The 19,140-nt window shown below is 42.8% G+C and overlaps 1 protein-coding gene and 1 long non-coding RNA gene across 4 annotated transcripts; one reads left to right on the top strand and one right to left on the bottom strand.

Annotated features, from left to right (window-relative positions):
- Nucleotides 1-9,061: 9,061 nt before the first annotated feature.
- Nucleotides 9,062-12,027, bottom strand: LOC125297820. Its single transcript, XR_007194114.1, has 3 exons — nucleotides 11,890-12,027; nucleotides 11,201-11,255; nucleotides 9,062-9,178 (listed from the first exon to the last, which is right to left on the bottom strand). It is a non-coding gene; the product is annotated as an uncharacterized LOC125297820 (long non-coding RNA).
- A 30-nt stretch (nucleotides 12,028-12,057) lies between these two features.
- fbxo10 (F-box protein 10) lies at nucleotides 12,058-19,109 on the top strand. Of its 3 annotated transcripts, none has more exons than XM_048248291.1 (13): nucleotides 12,058-12,198; nucleotides 12,513-12,567; nucleotides 13,286-13,376; nucleotides 13,459-14,068; nucleotides 14,418-15,212; nucleotides 15,441-15,590; nucleotides 16,024-16,160; nucleotides 16,321-16,391; nucleotides 16,500-16,652; nucleotides 16,836-17,150; nucleotides 17,254-17,564; nucleotides 17,730-17,920; nucleotides 18,087-19,109. In XM_048248291.1, the coding sequence occupies exons 4-13, from the start codon at nucleotides 13,475-13,477 to the stop codon at nucleotides 18,271-18,273; spliced, it is 2,904 nt and encodes a 967-aa protein (XP_048104248.1). In that variant the 5' UTR covers nucleotides 12,058-12,198; nucleotides 12,513-12,567; nucleotides 13,286-13,376; nucleotides 13,459-13,474; the 3' UTR covers nucleotides 18,274-19,109. The 3 variants fall into 3 exon arrangements, with proteins under 3 accessions (XP_048104248.1, XP_048104240.1, XP_048104256.1); XM_048248283.1 differs by having other exon boundaries at nucleotides 12,513-12,611; XM_048248299.1 differs by having other exon boundaries at nucleotides 12,059-12,198; nucleotides 12,518-12,611.
- Nucleotides 19,110-19,140: the final 31 nt, after the last annotated feature.

Genomic DNA, 19,140 nt, shown 5'->3' with positions numbered 1-19,140 from the left:
TACATTTGCATGAAGGGCTTCCCTAAAAGGGAAATTCTGGGGCAATTAGACATTTGTAGAGATGAACACTAATGGATGAAATATAAATATGATAGACTTAATGATGAAGGAAAAATAGTAAACAAAGAAGTTCCCCTGAATGTCATAGAGTCTCGGCATTCTGATTCTGATGATGAGTGTGAATGTTGATTGACTGATGTCATTCAGGTGCTGTTCAATGGTGTGAATCTTAAATGACAAATGTGCCTAAAAGTTCTAACAGGGATTCGAACACTCAACCTAAGAAACACCTGTACAAGGCATTATCCCACTGAGCCACTAACAATCATACACATTGAGCAGTCACATTCACATGGTGAAAATGTGTGTTGGTAAACACACAAGAAAAACTCCAAGCATACATTTGACAATAAAATGAAGGGCTTTCCTGAAAGAGCACACCTGAAATCTTGTTGAAATTCTGGGGCAATTAGACATTTGTAGAGAAGAACACTAATGGATGAAATATAAATATGATAGACTTAATGATGAAGGAAAAATAGTAAACAAAGAAGTTCCCCTAAATGTCAGAGTGTCTCGGCATTCTGATTCTTGGCAACTAATGACTGTCTATGTTGATTGCCTGATGTCATTCAGGTGCTGTTCAATGGTGTGAATCTTCAATAACCAACAGTATTCGAGCTAGAGCCTAAAGCACTAACGGGGATTCAAACTCTCAACCTAACAAACACCAACACTAGGCATTATCCCACTGAGCCACTGACAATCCTACATATTTGGCAGTCACATTCACATGATGAAAATGTGTGTTGGCAAACACACAACATCAAGAAAATTCCTAGCATACATTTGACAATAGAATTAAGGGCTTTAGAAAAAGAGTACAGATCTGAAAATGTGCACTGTTAATGGTATCCACATAATTATGGTTGTATGGTTGTTCTCCACGAAAAAAAATTACTCATATAGGAATATAGGTGATATAGGAGAAATGGGCTGAGTGGACACACTTTATTGGTCTATATCTCTGAAATGGAACAACCTATCCAAATTCTTTTGATAACTTTTGTGAGGCTTTGTCTAAACATTGTCTGTGAGAATTTTGGTGAAGATTGGATAATTTTTGAAGCCTGTGAAACTTTTTATGATGTTTAGCTTTTCTCTGAAATTGTGGCAAAAGTAAACATTTTTAGAGCATAAGACCAGGGTGAAAAAAGATGCATCTGAGTTTAGAGATTAATATTATGAAAGAATGTTGAGTCTAGGTCAATCTGATAAGGAGAAATTATTAATTAACTTTTTTCCCCAATAGCGCCACCTTTGGGTGCAGTACCCCAAATTTTGGGTTATGGGCAGAGGGGGGTACTGGTAACCATACCTGAAAATTTGAAGAGTTTTGGAGTTACGGTTTAGGCTGCAGTATGACTTTTACAGAATTTTGGCCAAAAATGAACGGTACAGAAACAATAGGGGTCCTGCAGCTATGCTGCTCATTACAAAACAACAAGCAAAAACAAACCACATAAAAATGAAATTTCAACCCATATGCTTTCTAATGAAATTAAAATAAATCAGCAGTTAAGGCAAGCAAACAAACCAACAGAAATTAAAGCACAATAAAAAAAGAGAACAATAAAAAAAAAAAAAAAACACAGCCAGGAAAGGCTCAAAATGGGGATTATATAAAAATTACCCTCCTGTCATCTTAGCACCTATAATGGAATTGGGAAATGTTAAATAAAATGACAAACTTGTAACAATATCATCTGACCAGGTATTCCGACTAGGCAGGATAAACTTAAAAGGAAATCAACTGAAATAAACAGTAATATGAAGAAATAAAGGTGCAACAAAATGACAAAAATAGGCCTAAAATTCAAAGTCAAAGGGAATCTACAGAGCCCGGGAGAGGTCACTTTAAGTGATATTTTTTCTGGTTGTGATTATTTGTGAGCACATTTTCCTTTAATTGAGCCCTCGATTTAATAAAACGTGAGCAAGTTTTCCTTTAATTGAGCCTTCGAATTAATAAAACATGACCCCATTGTAGGCCTAAATTGTGCTCTCGAAATATGTATTTCGTGCTCACATTTAGTAGGCTAGCCTAATTCCCGACATTTTCTCACCCCTCGCTGTGCTGTGGTGGCAACTTCGTGTTACCTATTGGCATTGACTAGGCCTACAGCTGTCTGTAACATTACAGTTCATATTGGTAATGTGATGATAACCGTATGCAGTTAATTAAAGCCTTTTTAGTTTTCACCATTAGGTGGTCAGGATGGTTTATAGTGGACTTCTAGGCTACTCTTTGTAGCAGGGTCACCTGCGGTGTCAACCGCCAGCTATGGAGACCCATAATGGGAAATTCTACTAGGCTACTCGGGCTCTGTTGTAATGACCACTACCTCCTGGATTGTTGACTAAAGCCTACGTTAATTGTGAGGTCTAGAAGGCAATCCAGCAGCCAGCCAGCAGCCAGACCAATAGATACCTTGTCTTAGCTGAATTACTGAAGCTAAGCAGGTGTGGGCCTGTGGGGTATACTACGAAGCACGTTAGACATATCTAGGCTATGTAGACATATCGAGGCTTGACAAAGCCTTGACTCAGGGGTATACGTTAAGTGATACTACGATTGCAGTTATGTGATATATTTGTCAAACTAGGCTTTCAGCTCAGATCTGTGCGCATTCTCGGTGTTGGGATGACGTTGGCCAATCGTGAAACGTGGAGACGCACAAGATCGCCTCTATTTAAAAACAATTACTTCCGCATTCATGAGCAATAGCTTAATCTACACTGCGGTATTGTTTTGTGTCTAACCTATAACATCAAATAAATCAATTGTCATCAGTTGTTGTATGGTATGCACGTCCATAGTGGGATATTTGCACGCACAGCACTATTAAAGCACATTCGAGATCCAAAATGTTAGTAGAGGCGGAGCTCCACCTGTCAGATGACAGAATCCTACACGTGAGAGAACTTCGTTTTTAAGACAATTGATTGGTCAGTGTGCGGTAGATTACACGATTTGAGCTATAACTTAGCACATAACCTCCTCCCGATCAGGTTTGGTTGACAGCATAAGATACCATGGTGATATAGCGACACTAAAACAGATCCACTTTCGTGTCACAGCATAGCCTGGCTTTGAGCGCAACATACCTCGCTAACCCACTAATCGAGATTCGTACTACACCCCACTGGTTAGTACTTGGATGGGAGGCCTCCTTGGAAAACTAGGTTGCTGCTGGAAGTGGTGTTGGTGGGTGGCCAGTAGGTGGCACTCTTCCCTCTGGCCAAAAAAGATCGATCCCAATGCCCCAGTGCTGTGACGGGGACACTGCACTGTAGGAGATGCCGTCCTTCGGATGAGACGTTAAACCGAGGTCCTGACTCACTGTGGTCATTAAGGCGAGACACAGCAGGTGAAAACATTGTTTTTTCATGCACTGGTCAATTTCGAGATTTTGAGCTAGTATGTTACCTTAGCATGTATTCTATCACACTACTACAACAAAAAAGTCTGATTTACACATTTAAGTGTTTATTTCATTATATTGTGTCTACTCGCGCCTGTATATTTCTCCTAAATTCAGCAAAAGTTAGCATTCCAACCTTGCATGCACTCCCGCGACCATCATACAAAACATATCATGTGTAGTACCGTTGGAAAGCTCCAGCTCCTGTATCACGCTATGTGCCGTGGCCCACTGGTTAGCACTCTGGACGTGTAGCCGGAAGGTTGCCGGTTCGAGCCCCGACCAGTGGGCTGCGGCTGAAGTGCCCTTGAGCAAGGCACCTAACCCCTCACTGCTCCCCGAGCGCCGCCGTTGAAGCAGGCAGCTCACTGCGCTGGGATTAGTGTGTGCTTCACCTCACTGTGTTCACTGTGTGCTGTTTGTGTTTCACTAATTCACCGATTGGGTTAAATGCAGAGACCAAATTTCCCTCACGGGATCAAAAAAGTATATATACTTATACTTATGTTATCCATATATGGACACTTCCTTTGTATTAGCAACCAATTGCGGAAGTTCAAAGGTGAGTCTAGGCTGAGAACGGAATCTCATTGGCTGTCTTTCAAGGCTGTTTTCTCAAAATGAGTTTTTCTCCCACTCTGAGCACGAAAACTCCACTTCAGAAGCACTTACATACACCAAACTTTCTAGACTTATGCCTAATTATATGTAGAAGATTTTTACAGAGGGGTTTGTTGATATATTATTCCTAGCCTGACTTACATGACATTTTATGCCTAAAAACATGGCAAAAATCGATTTTTAAGGGCTATTGACAGCATATTCTGATTTACAGAAAATCAGATGTGATCAAATGCAAAATTTTTTCCATCTAATATCTGAACACAATGAAAACATAATTTTGAACCTGGCTGTATCTAATGCTCAGGTTTCGTGCCTTAAAATGTATGCAAATTATCGCATATTTAATTAGATAATGCATAATTTGCATATGTAAACATTAAATTACAGAAAACCTGTAATAAGTTTTTTCTCATATTAATGTAAGTAATTAACTGGGGAAGTTTCATAGTGATATCTGCTTGTTAAAAATGTTACCCTATTCACCTGTAGTGTCTCGCCTTAAAGATCCCATGGCACTTATTGTAAAGAGTAGGGGGTTCCCCGGTGTCCTGGCTAAATTCCCAACCTGGCTCATTCAATCTGGCCCCCTAATCATCCCCCACTGTAATTGGCTCATTCACTCCCTCACTCTCCACCTCAAGGTGGTGTGTGGTGAGTGTTCTGGCCCATATGGCTGCCGTGCATCACCCAGGTGGGTGCTACACATTGGTGGTGGTTACTAGTGAGGTCCCCCCATCCATGTGTTGTAAAGCGACCTTGGGTACCATGAAAGGCGCTATATAAGTCCAAGGTATTATTATTATTATTATCGAAGCCGGAGACAGGATATAAAAGGTTATAGAAATATAAACAATTTATTCGGAGACACATCAAATCGTTACAACATTCGGTCAGACAATGTAGCACACACAGCAACAAGTTCCCAAACAATTACAACACGTAGACCTACTGCAATAAGGTTCCCTCTAGTGCCCGATGGGCCTCACCATAATATAACCCACCCGCACACCGATATGATGCACACAACGCAGTAAGCTTTGATACGGACTATGAAACGGGAGACATAAACAGTGGCGTACACGATGCTCTGCTTCTCACGCTATGTAGGCTAGGCCTAGCTCACACCATTCGCGATAAACACCACAGCTCTCTGCATAAACTTGGACCTCAACAAACACTCAAAACTTCGGCAAACATTAAGCTGGACGAAGATGGCAAGGGGCCTGTGCAAACACAATCATCTGCTCTACCTGCTTACCTAACGGGGCTATATCCAGGTGCACTGCAATCAAAGAGATTCCCCCTACGTCACTACAAGCGACACACCTCCCAACATCATTCCCGGGGATACCCCTTGACACCACACTACGTTTTTGTGCACACAATTTAATTTCTTCGAGCCCACGTTTTAATTATTCGTGGGTGCGTTTTAGTAGATCGAGATCTCGAATATACTATAACGTGCTCATGTTTACATGTGTCAAGACCATATTGAGTGCACGTTTTACAAATTGTGGCCACGTTTAAGTAGATCGTGCACACAATGTTCTATAACCATGTTCACAAATTGTGCTCTCGTTTTAATAAATCGTGCCCTCGTTTTAGTAAATTGTGCGCTCGTTTTAGGAAATAGTGCACTCGTTTAATAAATTGTGCCCTCGTTTTACTATGCTTAAAATGAGAGCTCAATTTAGTAAAATGAGCGCACACTATAGTAAAACGAGAGCACAATATAGTAAATTGTACACACGATTTAGTAAACCGATCACACAATTTAGTAAAACAAGCGTACAATTTAGTAAAACGAGTGCACAATTTAGTAAAACGAGAGCACAATTTAGTAAAACGAGCGCTCAATTAAGGAAAACGAGTGCACATTCTCAACATGCAAAACATTTTGCGATGACACCTCTAGGGCTCCATAGGAATCAAATCAAAGAATGTATAGAAATGATATTAGTTACTCCCAGCATCTGTACAGCCTAGGTGCTTTAAAGCAGAAACAAATTAGAGTCTATGCTCTTAAACCGGAGCATACAACAAAAAACAGTACATAACTTATTATCTTTAGCATTAAGTGAATAGAGTAAAATAAACAAAGTAATCATGAGTCAAACTTAGTATTAAAGAGGGGAAAAGGAAGTGTGTAAAGGAACAATCCTTTAGAGGAGCAATCATTTTGTGTGGAAGACAAAGGGAACAAAAGCAAACAACAAAGCCACTCTGACATGGCAGAAATTCATAAAGCAATATTCAAAACATTATAAAAACAGGACCGTGATTGTAGATCACCAAAGAAATGAAATATGTGTTACCCATACATTGAAAGTGTACCCACAGGTAACAACATTACAGTAATTGACATTTATAAGAATTCCCTTTGGTACAAAGCCATGTTACCGTTGGAATTAAGTTTCCACATTCACACATGCTGGCCAGCACATACACTCACACATTTATTCATTCAGGACCCATGTTGACAACAGTGACAAGAACAGTGACAAGACAGGCAAGACAAGACAAACTCATCATGTTAGTTGCAACACATAACACTGAACATAGAAGACTCCATCTTTGCAGATGGGGCAAATATTACTTGAATCCTGATCATCCATCATAAGTCTCCATAATTTAAATAGTTGCATTATCAATCCAATTTCAAACTAGTTGTAATTTATCCAAATATAAATTTGTAATCTAAATTTCATACAAATTATTTCTAAATTTCAGGTTTCATACATCTGTTATGACCAGCAACACTCTTAAGCAAATTAATTTTCAGGTGAGAGATTCTTAGGCAAACAGACCTCATTTTTGGTAGCCTTCCAGTGGAGAGTGGCCATTTCCCCGACTACCCCAGAATTTCAACCAAAATTCTGAATAGGTCCATAGGACCGGCTGCATTTTAGTCTTAAATGCATGGACCATTTCCAGAAATAAAACTGTTTCTAAGGTCGAAGTTTAGGTTTACAGAACCGGTAGTATTTTCACACTTAGAGCCATTTCCAATAAAACCCAGATTGTATTAACGCCCGACCAGTCTGACTAGGACTGTTTAGGACTCCCTATATCTCACCACCAGAAAATATCAATTACTTTACCTTAAGAGTGTGCCGTCAAACACGATGATGAAGATCTCTCAGCAAAACTTGAATCCATGCTTTTATTCTTTTCAATGAGGGGCCAGTGCCCCTCAAGGGAGAGATGCATGTTTGTGTCACCCCATCATGGGTTTCACCAGTATTCTCTGACTATACAGAGGTTGATACTAACTTATATGTTACAAACAAAGAGAAGGAGTGACCTATGAATGCAATGTAAAGGTATGATGGGAGGGGATGTGGTCTCTTGGTGCCATCAAGTCTGGTCAGCTTCTATTGTCTTAATTAAAACTACCCCCCTTTCCTGGGAAGTTCTTCAGAGGCCTGGCCACATACTGTTTCTACAAACATTTAATTTAACGTTTCACACCTGGTGATAGGCAAAAGGCCTCTAGACAGGCTTTCTTTGAATTCAAGGATACTCTATACACAGACCAAAGACACAAGAGATACACATGGATACAAAAATCACAAATGACCATAAGAAGTACACAGTATGTACATTTACAGAAATGATTCTGATTCACAACACTTTCAGGGATCAATAAAGTATCTATCTATCTATCTATCTAAGGGGGCACTAGAGTTACAGGAAGTTTGCTCATATCTAAGCGACACTCTTATTTCTCAAGACAAAACTTGGTACAGAGACTCGGAACTCCATTGTGAGGGCACACATATAATTTGGTGCCCTTTGACCTAGGGCTCGCAGCATCTAGCAAAAATGTGTTTTGGTGTTTCGGATGTACGTTAAGGTGAGACACGGCAACTGAGAACATTTGTTAATAAATCATTCCTGGCCTGATTTATGTGACATTTTAATAAAAAAATATGGCAAATGAACAGGCTATGGACAGTATTCTTGGATCAAGTCTAGTTCAACGCACCATACTGTATTTCACTATCTGCTCCCGTTGGTGAACCGCACCTGAGCAAACACACTTTCGCAGTTCCTCGTAAATGAATGCTAGTTAATACAGTCCATGCAAATGCACTATATCCAGATAGCAAAATCTTTCTGGCTCTTATTATCTTTATGGCCCGATTCTTCGGCATATACCACGGGGAATGCTGAGCCAAGACTGATAGCAGACAGGCATTGAAACTATGTAGAATCAACATTGTATTGTCAACGTTAAATCACTGAATCAATGTCGGATTTCGATGTTGATTTAACATCAGTTTGCACCCTCAGTTAATATTGAAACAATGTTGATTTATTAACTATAGACCAGCAGAATTTCAATTAAAATGAATATTTAAACAATGTTGAAATTATAACCAAACTAAAGATCAATGCGATTTTAATGGTATTTCAATTCATACTAAACCGCAGTAAACCACTATTAATCTGGCAAAATATTGGGAAATTCATATGCTTTATCTACAGCCAGGATACATTTGGCTAGGCCTAGGTACAGTACAGGCCAAACGTTTGGACACACCTTCTCATTCAATGCGTTTCCTTTATTTTCATGACTATTTACATTGTAGATTCATCAAAACTGTTAATGAACACATGTGGAATTATGTACTTAACAAAAAAATGTGAAATAACTGAAAACATGTCTTATATTCTAGTTTCTTCAAAGTTGCTATTTTTTTTTATATTTAATACCATATTCAGCAAGCCATACTGTAACTTGACAAATATTCATCTGTGGGCCAAATCACTTTGCATTCATTGATGCCTTCAGTGAGAATCTACAATGTAAATAGTCATGAAAATAAAGAAAACGCATTGAAATGAGAAGGTGTGTCCAAACTTTTGGCCTGTACTGTATGTCTGGTTTAGCCTACACAAGCTTGCATAAATAACCATTGACAACTTGTTATCAGTTTGAAAACCAAGTGCATTTATTCACTCTTCTTCATTTAGAAATTCCTGTGTGCTGTGCTTCCCTGCCATCCATTCAGTACGGTTGCAGTCAGCCTGATCCTCCACCATCCAGTAGAGTGAGGTGGCACCTAATAGAAATACATGTAGAAGAAAAAAGATAGATAGTGTTAGATAAATATGTTCAAATGAAACTGAAGGCTACTTACAAGTAAAACTTTAGAATAATGTATATAATAATATAGAATATATATATATATATATATATATATATATATATATATATATATATATATATATATATATATATATATATATATATAATGTTTGTTGAGTTTAAAAATATAATGTTTGTTGAGTTTACTGTCAAAATGCTAGGCTGAAGATGGTGTTTGAGAATAGAATAATGTTAACCTGTTGAGGAGTACGGTCACAAATATGTGATCAGATGCAGCTGGGCCCCTGGGAGTACGATCACAAATATGTGATTAGATCGTTTTCAAAAAAGGTTCTATAACATGACGCAACAATTACCCTCAGGGACTTTTCTGCCATTAAACAATTTTAAGAACACTGAAACTATAGAACGTTCGCGTAGAATTCTAGAAGGAGCCAGGAAAATAATTCATTCTCTGGGGAATGGCATTGTCTTAAAGAATTCACTCCTCAACAGGTTAATTCAGTTTCGCAAGCGTTAGCTGGGTGAGCTCAATGAACCATGCCACTGTTCGTCCGAACAATTTTGCTGCCCAATGAATGGTTAATGATAGTCAGATATGACTTAAAGTTAACTTATATCAGTATTGTTAGCCTATTAAAATCACAAAACCATACAAGGTTGAGCAAGGTCACAAGGAGTTACATAAATGTTAACGTTAGCTGGTAGAAGCTAAAACCTTCACGTTAGCCAGCAGCACATCATCTTCAGCCTATCATTTTGTCAGTAGGCCTATACTAGCAAATATTTTTTGTAAGAGATGGGAATGATCTTAGTAACTACAAGTCTTTGCTATCATATTTTTCTACCACTATTACACTTGCAAAAAAGGCATTCTATCAGAGCAAGATTGAGAGCGCCACTGACAGTAGAAAACTTTTTCAACTTTCAAGTCTCTTCTCAATCCTCCACCACCGCCATCAGCTACTTCACTGTCAACAGATGACTTTGCAACATTTTTCACTGAAAAAGTTGCTAAAATAAGTGCTCAGTTTAATGAACCTATAAGGATAGCATGATGGCATCGTTTGACTCTTTCTCTCCTGTTGATGAGAAAGCGGTCTCTCAACAGCGAAGTCGTCCAACACCATGCCCTTTTGGATCCTGTCCCATCCATTCTTCTACAGTCTATCGCACCTGCTGTTCTACTGGCTGTCACACATGTGTTTAATACTTCGCTCAGTTCTGGAATATTTTCTTCTTTTAAAGGCACACTATGCAGATTTTTTAGCTTAATATGCAAGTTTTTTCGCTTAATTTACCAGCTTCAGTCATTGGAATGGTTATATGACTTTTTTCGGGTTGAATGGTGGCCGTCTCGCTTCCCCCTAACGCCTGTGAGCGGAAAAACCACCCTTGCAACTGTGGGCCGCCAGGCCGACGGCCTCAGTGTCAGGAAGTATAACGAGTGTAACAAATTGCTTTACTGCATTCAAATACACATACACGCCAGGCACCGGATAGAAAAAGGTAGCGATGGAGTTTCTCAGACATTAGTGACGACAAAGCCAGCGAAAAAGAAGCAAAAACCAAGAAAACAGTAAGGAAATTGCCAATACTGCATAGTTTACCTTTAAACAGGCAAGGGTTACACCTTTGCTGAAGAAAAGTACACTTATCCAACTCGTGAAGAACTACAGACCTGTCTCCCTTCTTCCTTTCTTGTCAAAGGTTTTGGAGAAAGTGGTCTCCAAGCAAGTAGGCCTATGTGACTTCCTTTATCAGAATTCTACTGAATCATACATTCTACTGAAACTGCTCTTCTGTCTGTGACTGAAGCATTGAGAGTAGCTAAGTCCTCTGCTCAGTTATCAGTATTATATTAAGTGTACTAGATTTATCTGCAGCCTTAGGTACTGTTAACCATGACATTCTCCGTTCTACACTAGCTGAACTGGGAATTTCTGTGAAAGCTCTTGACTGGTTTGAACCTTACCTTAAAGAAGCATAATAATCCTCTACGGTCTGAGGAAATAGTCCACCCAGTGATTCTAGAAAGGGGAGACGTGGAGATGTGGTGTAATGTATGTTATTAGATATGCGTGATGACATCATCTGTAAGGTCAGAGGTTATCAGTTAAAGTTGCCGCTAAGTGGGGGTGGCTACACATAAATGCATGTTAACTTACAGTCGGATTCACAGTTTATTCATTAACACGACAGAAATCCGTGGCCAAAAACATGATATACGCTGAAGCCTGACAATATGCGTTTAATTAGAACGTAACATAAATGAAAAATCAAATCCACTCCCCGCTCCTGTGTTTCAGCCTATGATTTCAGCAGAGTTGACCACTAGATGGTAGTGTTGAGCTATGTACAGCTCCACCATTGTAATGTACCCAGAGTTCTCTGATTCCCTCTGCAGATCATGAAAATAAACTAATGAACTAGGCCTACACCATCATCACATAATGAGACATGCTTTTTGTTTTTAAGCCAACTGAATCACAATGGTTAGACTCAAGTTCTGGTTAGGATAACTGTTTCTAACATTCATTTTTAAGTAATGGGGATTGGTCCTCTCTCCATGAATCTATTATTTTTCTGTCCCTGCCCAGCCAGAGTAACTGTTCATCTCCCTTAAACCATATCGTCATTCGTCAACAACAACTGGCACCTCACCTTGCAGTTCTTCCTCGAGTGCTAATCATGAGAACGATAATGAAGTTGCACCGGTTGTAGTCTAATCGTTTTCAGGAGACTGGTCGCCTGCCTCTTTTTTCCGAGAATACTCCCTTTGGGTTCACATACTGGCCTGCCCCCGTTTCTACGTCTCGTCGTAAACCGGAGGAGAAAGCGAAGGAAAAACATCCGATTCGTCCTTGCTCGGTGTGCAGTTCTTGAATGCAACTAGGAAACCCGTATGCCTGGAATGAGTGATTGAGGTCTTATAGCGACTAAAATGACGGTCGGCGAAAGAAAACATAAACGGTATTAAGACTAAACGCATACTTGAATGACGCAAGTTTGTTTTTTTGTCGTTGCTACTCACGTAGGCTATGTGTATTGTAACATTGTATCGTTGTTTACACGGGAAATTGTAGTGGGCAGCATGATGGCTACAAAGTTGCATGAATGGTTTTTGTTTTTCCTAGTGTGGTGGATCTAGATGCTGTTCAGATATTTTCATTAGACATCGACGTAGCCGTCATGCATAAACATTATTTGTAATTTTCATTCCTGTTGCGCTGCGAGACCCCCCACTTAACTGTGTTTGTAATCTTTTTTTTTTTTTTTTTTGTCAGGAAAGACTGATCACATGCGCTAGGAGGGACCAAAGAAAATGTAGCTGAATTTGAGGTGCCTTTTACTCAAACGTCATCAGAAAATGCTGAACGAGAGAGGTGAAATTTGTGTGTTGATTTGTGCAATAGGCCTAAGGTTTTGCTGTCATAAAATCCAGTCAGAGTCGGAGTTGTGTTGTAAGTGCTCACTTAAGTAATCAGGATAGAATGTATAATGGTCTGACAGGGAGGAATGTAGGACAAAGTAGCCTAACATTTACTCATAAGGACTTTAAAAACTTAGGTTGAGGCTGACATTGGATCCAACAGTCTTGGTTACTGCCCTATGTATTCCAGAGTTGGATGCCATCTGCCCTGATGTGTGGATACTCTCACACTGCATGTAGGCGTGTATTCCAAGTAGATGGTTAAGTGGCAGATCTGGGTTAATTAACCCAGAGGAAATGGTAAACCTTAGAAGAGCCTTTTGGCTTTGTTTAGTTTGGAGATTGAAGCCCCTGGAGCTGCTCTATTATCAAGTTTACAACTTCATCTGGGTTGCCTTAGAATTGCCTGCACCTACTTGGAATTTTAGACAGGTTGTCTATTGTCTCGCCTTGCTTACTTTGAAGGAGATATGAGGTTGCTCAGTGATCAACTTACAAAGCCAACAGAATAACTGTCCTTACAGTTTTCAGGCTTAGCCTACCAGGAGGAAGTTGTTTTGAGTTAAAACTCCATGCAACTACAAAACTCAAAAGGCCTATCAATGCTGCATGCATTTCTGTTATCAGATGAGGACAATCTATTGAATGTCATGGAACTTCCTTAACACCTGACCCACTGGGATTTAAACTGACAAGTGATATCCTCAAGGGGCTTCAGGTATAGTGACTTTCTTAGTGAACCATTTACCTGACTAATGAATTTGAATGAAGTGATTAATTGTCAGACGGCGTCTCTGTAGGAAAGAGGGCAGGAGTATGATGGAGATGGGGGCGCTGCCATTGGAGCTGTGGCGGCTGATCCTGGCCTACCTGCCCCTTCCTGACTTGGGCAGGTGCTGCCAGGTGTGCCGGGCGTGGCGCGAACTGGTCCTCAGCCTGGATGCCACCCGCTGGCGCCAGCTCTGCCTGGGCTGTCCTGAGTGTCGCCACCCCAACTGGCCCAGCTGGCCCAACCTGGAGCCGCCCTCCTGGAGAGAGGCCTTGCGGCAGCACGCCCTGGCCAGCCGCACATGGGCACAGAATGTTCCAGAGCTGCAGTCCTCTGCTTGCCTTACCCTGTTCCGCAGGCGCAAAGACAGGCGCGTGTGGCGTGTGGGGGCCGGTGCCGGCTGTGACTTCGAGACCTTAAGGGGAGCGCTGACGGTGGCAGGACCTTACGACCGGGTGGCACTCCAGCCGGGCCTCTATGAGGAGCAAGCTGAGGTGTCCCTCAAGGTGCCTGTGGAGATTGTGGGTGTGGGCAAGTTGGGCGATGTGGCACTGTTGGTTAGCTTTGATCAGCAGTGCCCTACTGCCCGACTCTGCAACTTGGTGTTGATGCCAGCTTGGTTCTCCCCTGTGGTTTACAAGGTAAGAGAACTACAGCAATGAAAGTTCTTTTGATGTTTTATTTCTGTTAATTAACATGGTTATCCTACGAATGGCACATAAGTTAGGCATATTGATGTTACCTTGCATCTATCGTGGTAAAAAAGATATGTCAACAAATCAAAATGAATTATTGAGACCAACTTGCTGAGAGCGTAAAAACTAAATGTAATAAAACTGATTTAGCTCTAATTTAAAGAAAAAGTGAAAGAGGTGGAAGTTTACACATATGGGAAAGAACTGTCCTTCATGTTCCCATGGTTGTCTCTCTCTCTCACACACACACACACACACACACTATTTTATTGTTTGTGTGCGTGTGTATGTGCAGACATCAGCAGGTCATGTCCAGCTGGATAACTGTAACTTCGAGGGTGCCCAGATGCAGGTGAGGGGTCCAGGCACATGCCAGGCACGCTTCTGCTCATTCGCTCAGGGAGCCTCCGCACACTTCCTGGGCGTGGCTCTGAGCCTGATGGACAGCTGTGAGTTCAGTGGTAGCGACCAGGCCTCTGTGACTGTGGAAGGCCCACCTGTTGCTGAACGCAACTGGGCCTGCAAGCATCTGGCTGCACTTATTAAAACTATGGCAACAAACTCTGTGGCAATGACACCAACAGACGCCCTTAAAGAGGGCATTGTGAACAGTCCGTCCACAGCTATGCCCCCTGGAGGGCCCATCCCCATGGAGTCTTGGACCGGTCAAGACACAGAGAAAGGAGGAGGGCCGAGAGGGGGAAAGGGAGCGCTACTGAGCCAGGGCACGCTGCTGGAGGATGGATGGATCGAGGGTGACCTGAAGAAAGAGGACGAGGAGGTTGGGGGGATGAAAAGAACGGACCTGGCGTACTTGCTCTCCTATGAGGCCCATGGGCTGGCCCACCTGTGGGAGCGCGGGGATGTGGCGGAGAGGGAGGAACCTGGGCTACGCTCCCTGGTCCAAGAGCTGCAAACGGATGCCGATGCACAGATGCTGGTTGCGGCGGTGCACGGCTGTGTGCTGCGTCACTGCCTGCTGCGGGATGGCAAGGGCGGCGTGCACATGTGCAACCACGCCCACGCACGCCTCGAAGCAAACATCTTCACCCGCCTGCACTACGCCGTCCGCTGCATTCAGAATGCTAAGGTAGGGTGCTACGCTCAGAACAACACACCATAAACCAAGTACACCACACACACACAGTTCCTATGTAAGTTACAGCACAAGGAGTGGACAGGTAATTTGCTCAAGTTCCAGTGCATAATTTATTGCACCTTGGCACAGCAATGGGTTTACCTCGTTCCGTTCTTCTTCTGTCATCCTCTTGAGTCATTTATTAATTGTTATCTCTCTCTCCCTCCTTCCCACTTTCAGATGGTGATGTTGGGTAACGAGGTGAGTGGGTGCAGAGCCTCGGGGGTGTTCCTTCGCCTCTCTGCTCAGGGGCTCATTGCTGAAAACAATATCCACTCTAATGCTGAAGCTGGCCTCGACATCCGCAAGGGAGCCAACCCCATCATCCTGGTATTCAATTAACAACCAGTGCATCTGTAATCCTCTTATGAGTTATATTTACTTCTTTTAACAGCTCCACTTTGAGCCTGTGTCACACCTCCATTAATAATGGATCTCTAAGCGACAGTTTGTATACTAGAGTGCAGCCCTATGAAGTTTCAGGCAGGGCTATGAGCAGCTGTTTGACATCACTGCTTAGTAAGAGCCTTATGTTGTCACCATGGTGATGTGAACAGCTATCCCACTCAGGAATGCAGGCCAGACCCTCAAAAGCATACATGAGCCTACTGTGTCTCCCGATGGTTGCAGCTGAGAATTCATGAAAGAGTCATCATATTTTTAATTATTGTCTCATGAGGAATTACACTTCTACTTGTCATGTTATTTTTTGTTGCCTCTGTTCACTCCCTCACTTGCTGCTTTTGTTGCTCTTTGTCCTTAGTGCAATAGAATACACAGTGGTCTGCGTTCTGGGATTGTTGTTCTGGGAAACGGCAAAGGCTCTATCCGTAGCAACCAGATCTATGGCAACAAGGAGGCCGGAGTTTACATACTGTTCAATGGGAATCCTGTGGTCAGGTATAGTGGGAGTTATGAGCATGACATGACATGATCATGACATTAAAACAGTTCAAGTGTTAACATGACATTAAAACAGCTCAAGAAATACTGGTGTTTTTATATGTTAGTTGGTTTGTATATGATAGTAATGATGTAATGATTTGTGTTTGTGGTGCAGTGGAAACCACATCTTCCAAGGGCAGGCAGCAGGCATCGCTGTGAATGAAAATGGCCGAGGCCTAATCACTGGTATAATGACTCTTGACCCCCCCTCTTGTTAAATGTTGTACTGTATGATTTTGTCCCTTCTCCCCAACTAGTCTCATTTCTGTTTCCCTGCTGCCTGGGTGGTTGTAGACAACGTGATCCGTGAGAACCAGTGGGGCGGGGCAGATATCCGACGCGGTGGAGATCCCGTCTTGAGGAATAACTTCATCTGCCACGGCTACTCTGATGGGGTGGTGGTGGGGGAGAGGGGCAGGGGCCTCATCGAAGGAAACCACATCTATGGTACGCATTTCCTGTTCACTCTCTGTCTCAGGACTTCCTGTTGGACTGCATTTTTAATAGTGACCACAAATCTGTTTAGTAGTGCTTGCTGGACATATAAATAATCCCACTGAGCATTGAATAGATGTTTTAATATTGCTGATGTAGCTGTGCATTTTTGTCTTTGTCTCTCTGTCTCTCTAGGAAACAATGGCTGCGGTGTGTGGGTGATGTCGTCCAGCTTGCCTCAGCTGCTGGGGAACTATATCACCCATAATCGCATGTATGGGCTGGCTCTGTTCTGCCGGAAGGACCCCGAGCCTGGAGCTGGGAGAGAGGGAGGAGTGGACAGGGGGGCCGAGAGAGATGGAGAGAGAGGAGTTGGAGGAGAAAATTTGAATGAGGAAGGCGAGCTGTCTGCATGGGAGAATGACCTCGACAGCGAGGACGAGCGCTTTTCTGCCAGGCGACCAATCAGTGTTGCACTGGTCGAGAGCAACTGCATGAGCCACAATGGAGGTCATTGATCGACATTTCTGTGTTTCTGTGTACGTAAGAAAAGGTAGTAATTAAAAGCCCAAGTATATGCTTATGCTGATGCCTGTGTGTGTGTTTCCTGTAGCGGAGGGAGTGTACGTGAAGAGCTGTGAGAGTGTGAACATCGTCGGCAACATGGTGGGGGAGAACCGAGGAGTTGGCATGGCCGTGTTGCAGAGCACCCAGCTCACTCGCTTGGTGGGCAACTGCATCCGCGGGAATGCCCATGCTGGAGTGACCGTGGCCAAGGAATGCCGCGTGGAGCTCCGCGGAAATGGTGTCTATGCCAACGGTGGCCATGGGGTCAGTTACTGTGGAGACGGACTGATTGTGGAGAATGATATTGTGGGAAACCGGCGTAGTGGTATCCGAGCAACAGACAATGCAGACGTAAAGGTTAGTAAGGGAGGGAACAGCCAGTGACATGATAGGTGATATTTACAATGAAGTTCTTTCTTAGTGATGATGACTGAATGCCCATATCAGTCTCCTGCTTTGAATGCATTATGTGTGTGTGTGTGTGTGTGTGTGTGTGTGTGTGTATATATATGAATGGTGCAGGTGTTGAGGAACCGAGTCCAGGCTGGCCTGGGCTGTGGGATCAGCATCGAGGAGCAGGTGCGAGGCCTGGTACAGGACAACCTTGTTTTCCAGCGCCACCCGTCCAGCCCCACATCCCAGATTCAACTGGACCCTGGGAACCATGACTGCATGCTGCTCAACAACATCCTGCTCAGCCCCTCACTGCACGGGTCAGTCCCCCCCACCACTGCCTCACAGCCAACACAAGTTTAGAGACAGAAACACCCAGACTAGTTTGCATTCACTCTGTTTCACAATTCTGATTGCCTTCATATAGTGAGCAGACAGATCTGGTTTCCAGAAATAACCAGCCTGTACTGTTGGTTTGTTTACCAGATCCGGCTGCCCTGACCCCCACTGGGCCCTGGAAAACCCCCCTCCCCGTCCCCATAGCAACGACTCCTCTGGCTCCAGCTCCTCTGCCCATCCCACAAACCTTGCTATCGCTGTAACAACAAGAATTACCGCCTCTGTGGAGAGTGGTTGCCATAACAACGGCAGCATCTTCTGCACAGTTCTTTGAGGAGGACCTGTGAAGATTCTTTTGACTGTACATGTCACTTTGACACTGCAGGGCCCAGATAGCTCTACAACAATATGCACGACAGGATTGGCCTGGCCTGTTGAAAGAAGCTTACTGAGCAACCATTTTACAGAGTTTTGCCTTTTTGTGTGATTAAGCTGTGAACAGCTGTGGTCAAACACCACAGCATGATGACTGAGCCAAGTTTGGGTAAGCAAAACAGGCCTGGTGATAGTGGTCCCTGAGCTAGATACAGCAATGTCTGCTGGCCAATGTACCGAAGTGTCAAGAGCCTTAGCCTTTCCAGCAGATCACATCAGTACAGCAGTGTGTAAGCGGTGTGCCAAAACACATTCCTAACTCTTGAGAAGAACATAGTGGAGGTGAGAGGGAATAAAAGCACAAACAGGGTGATGCGCTCTGCCCTACAGAGGCCTGAGGAAGGTAAGCAGCAGTGGCGTGTGCGCCAAGGGACCCAGTCTCCCTCAGTGCCCATCTGCAGCCAGCAGGAGCAGTTCAACCACAACATGCCCCGCTGCCTCTGCCAAGACGACACCTGCCTGGGCTACTCACACCTCACCGAGCCAAAGGACCAGCACCCTTCTACGTCGTTGTTTACAAGGTTTCACTGATCAAGACCCAGTGTCAATGCTAACATTCCATACCGGCAATCTATTTTAAACTGAACGTGTTGTCTTTTCAAAGTACTCTCCTGTGGTTACCTTTGGTAAAAATGAACCCACTATCTTAGTATTTGTCTCAGCTCAACTATCAACAAATCTTTTTTTTTACAAATGTGCCTATCTTTTTGTTTCATTAAAACTGATATATATGCAGTTTGCAGCTCACTGGACTGTCTTTAGCATA

Source organism: Alosa alosa, chromosome 1 (genome assembly GCF_017589495.1).
Source record: "Alosa alosa isolate M-15738 ecotype Scorff River chromosome 1, AALO_Geno_1.1, whole genome shotgun sequence".
NCBI lineage: Eukaryota > Metazoa > Chordata > Actinopteri > Clupeiformes > Clupeidae > Alosa > Alosa alosa.
This window is presented reverse-complemented; position numbering and strand designations above follow the sequence as displayed.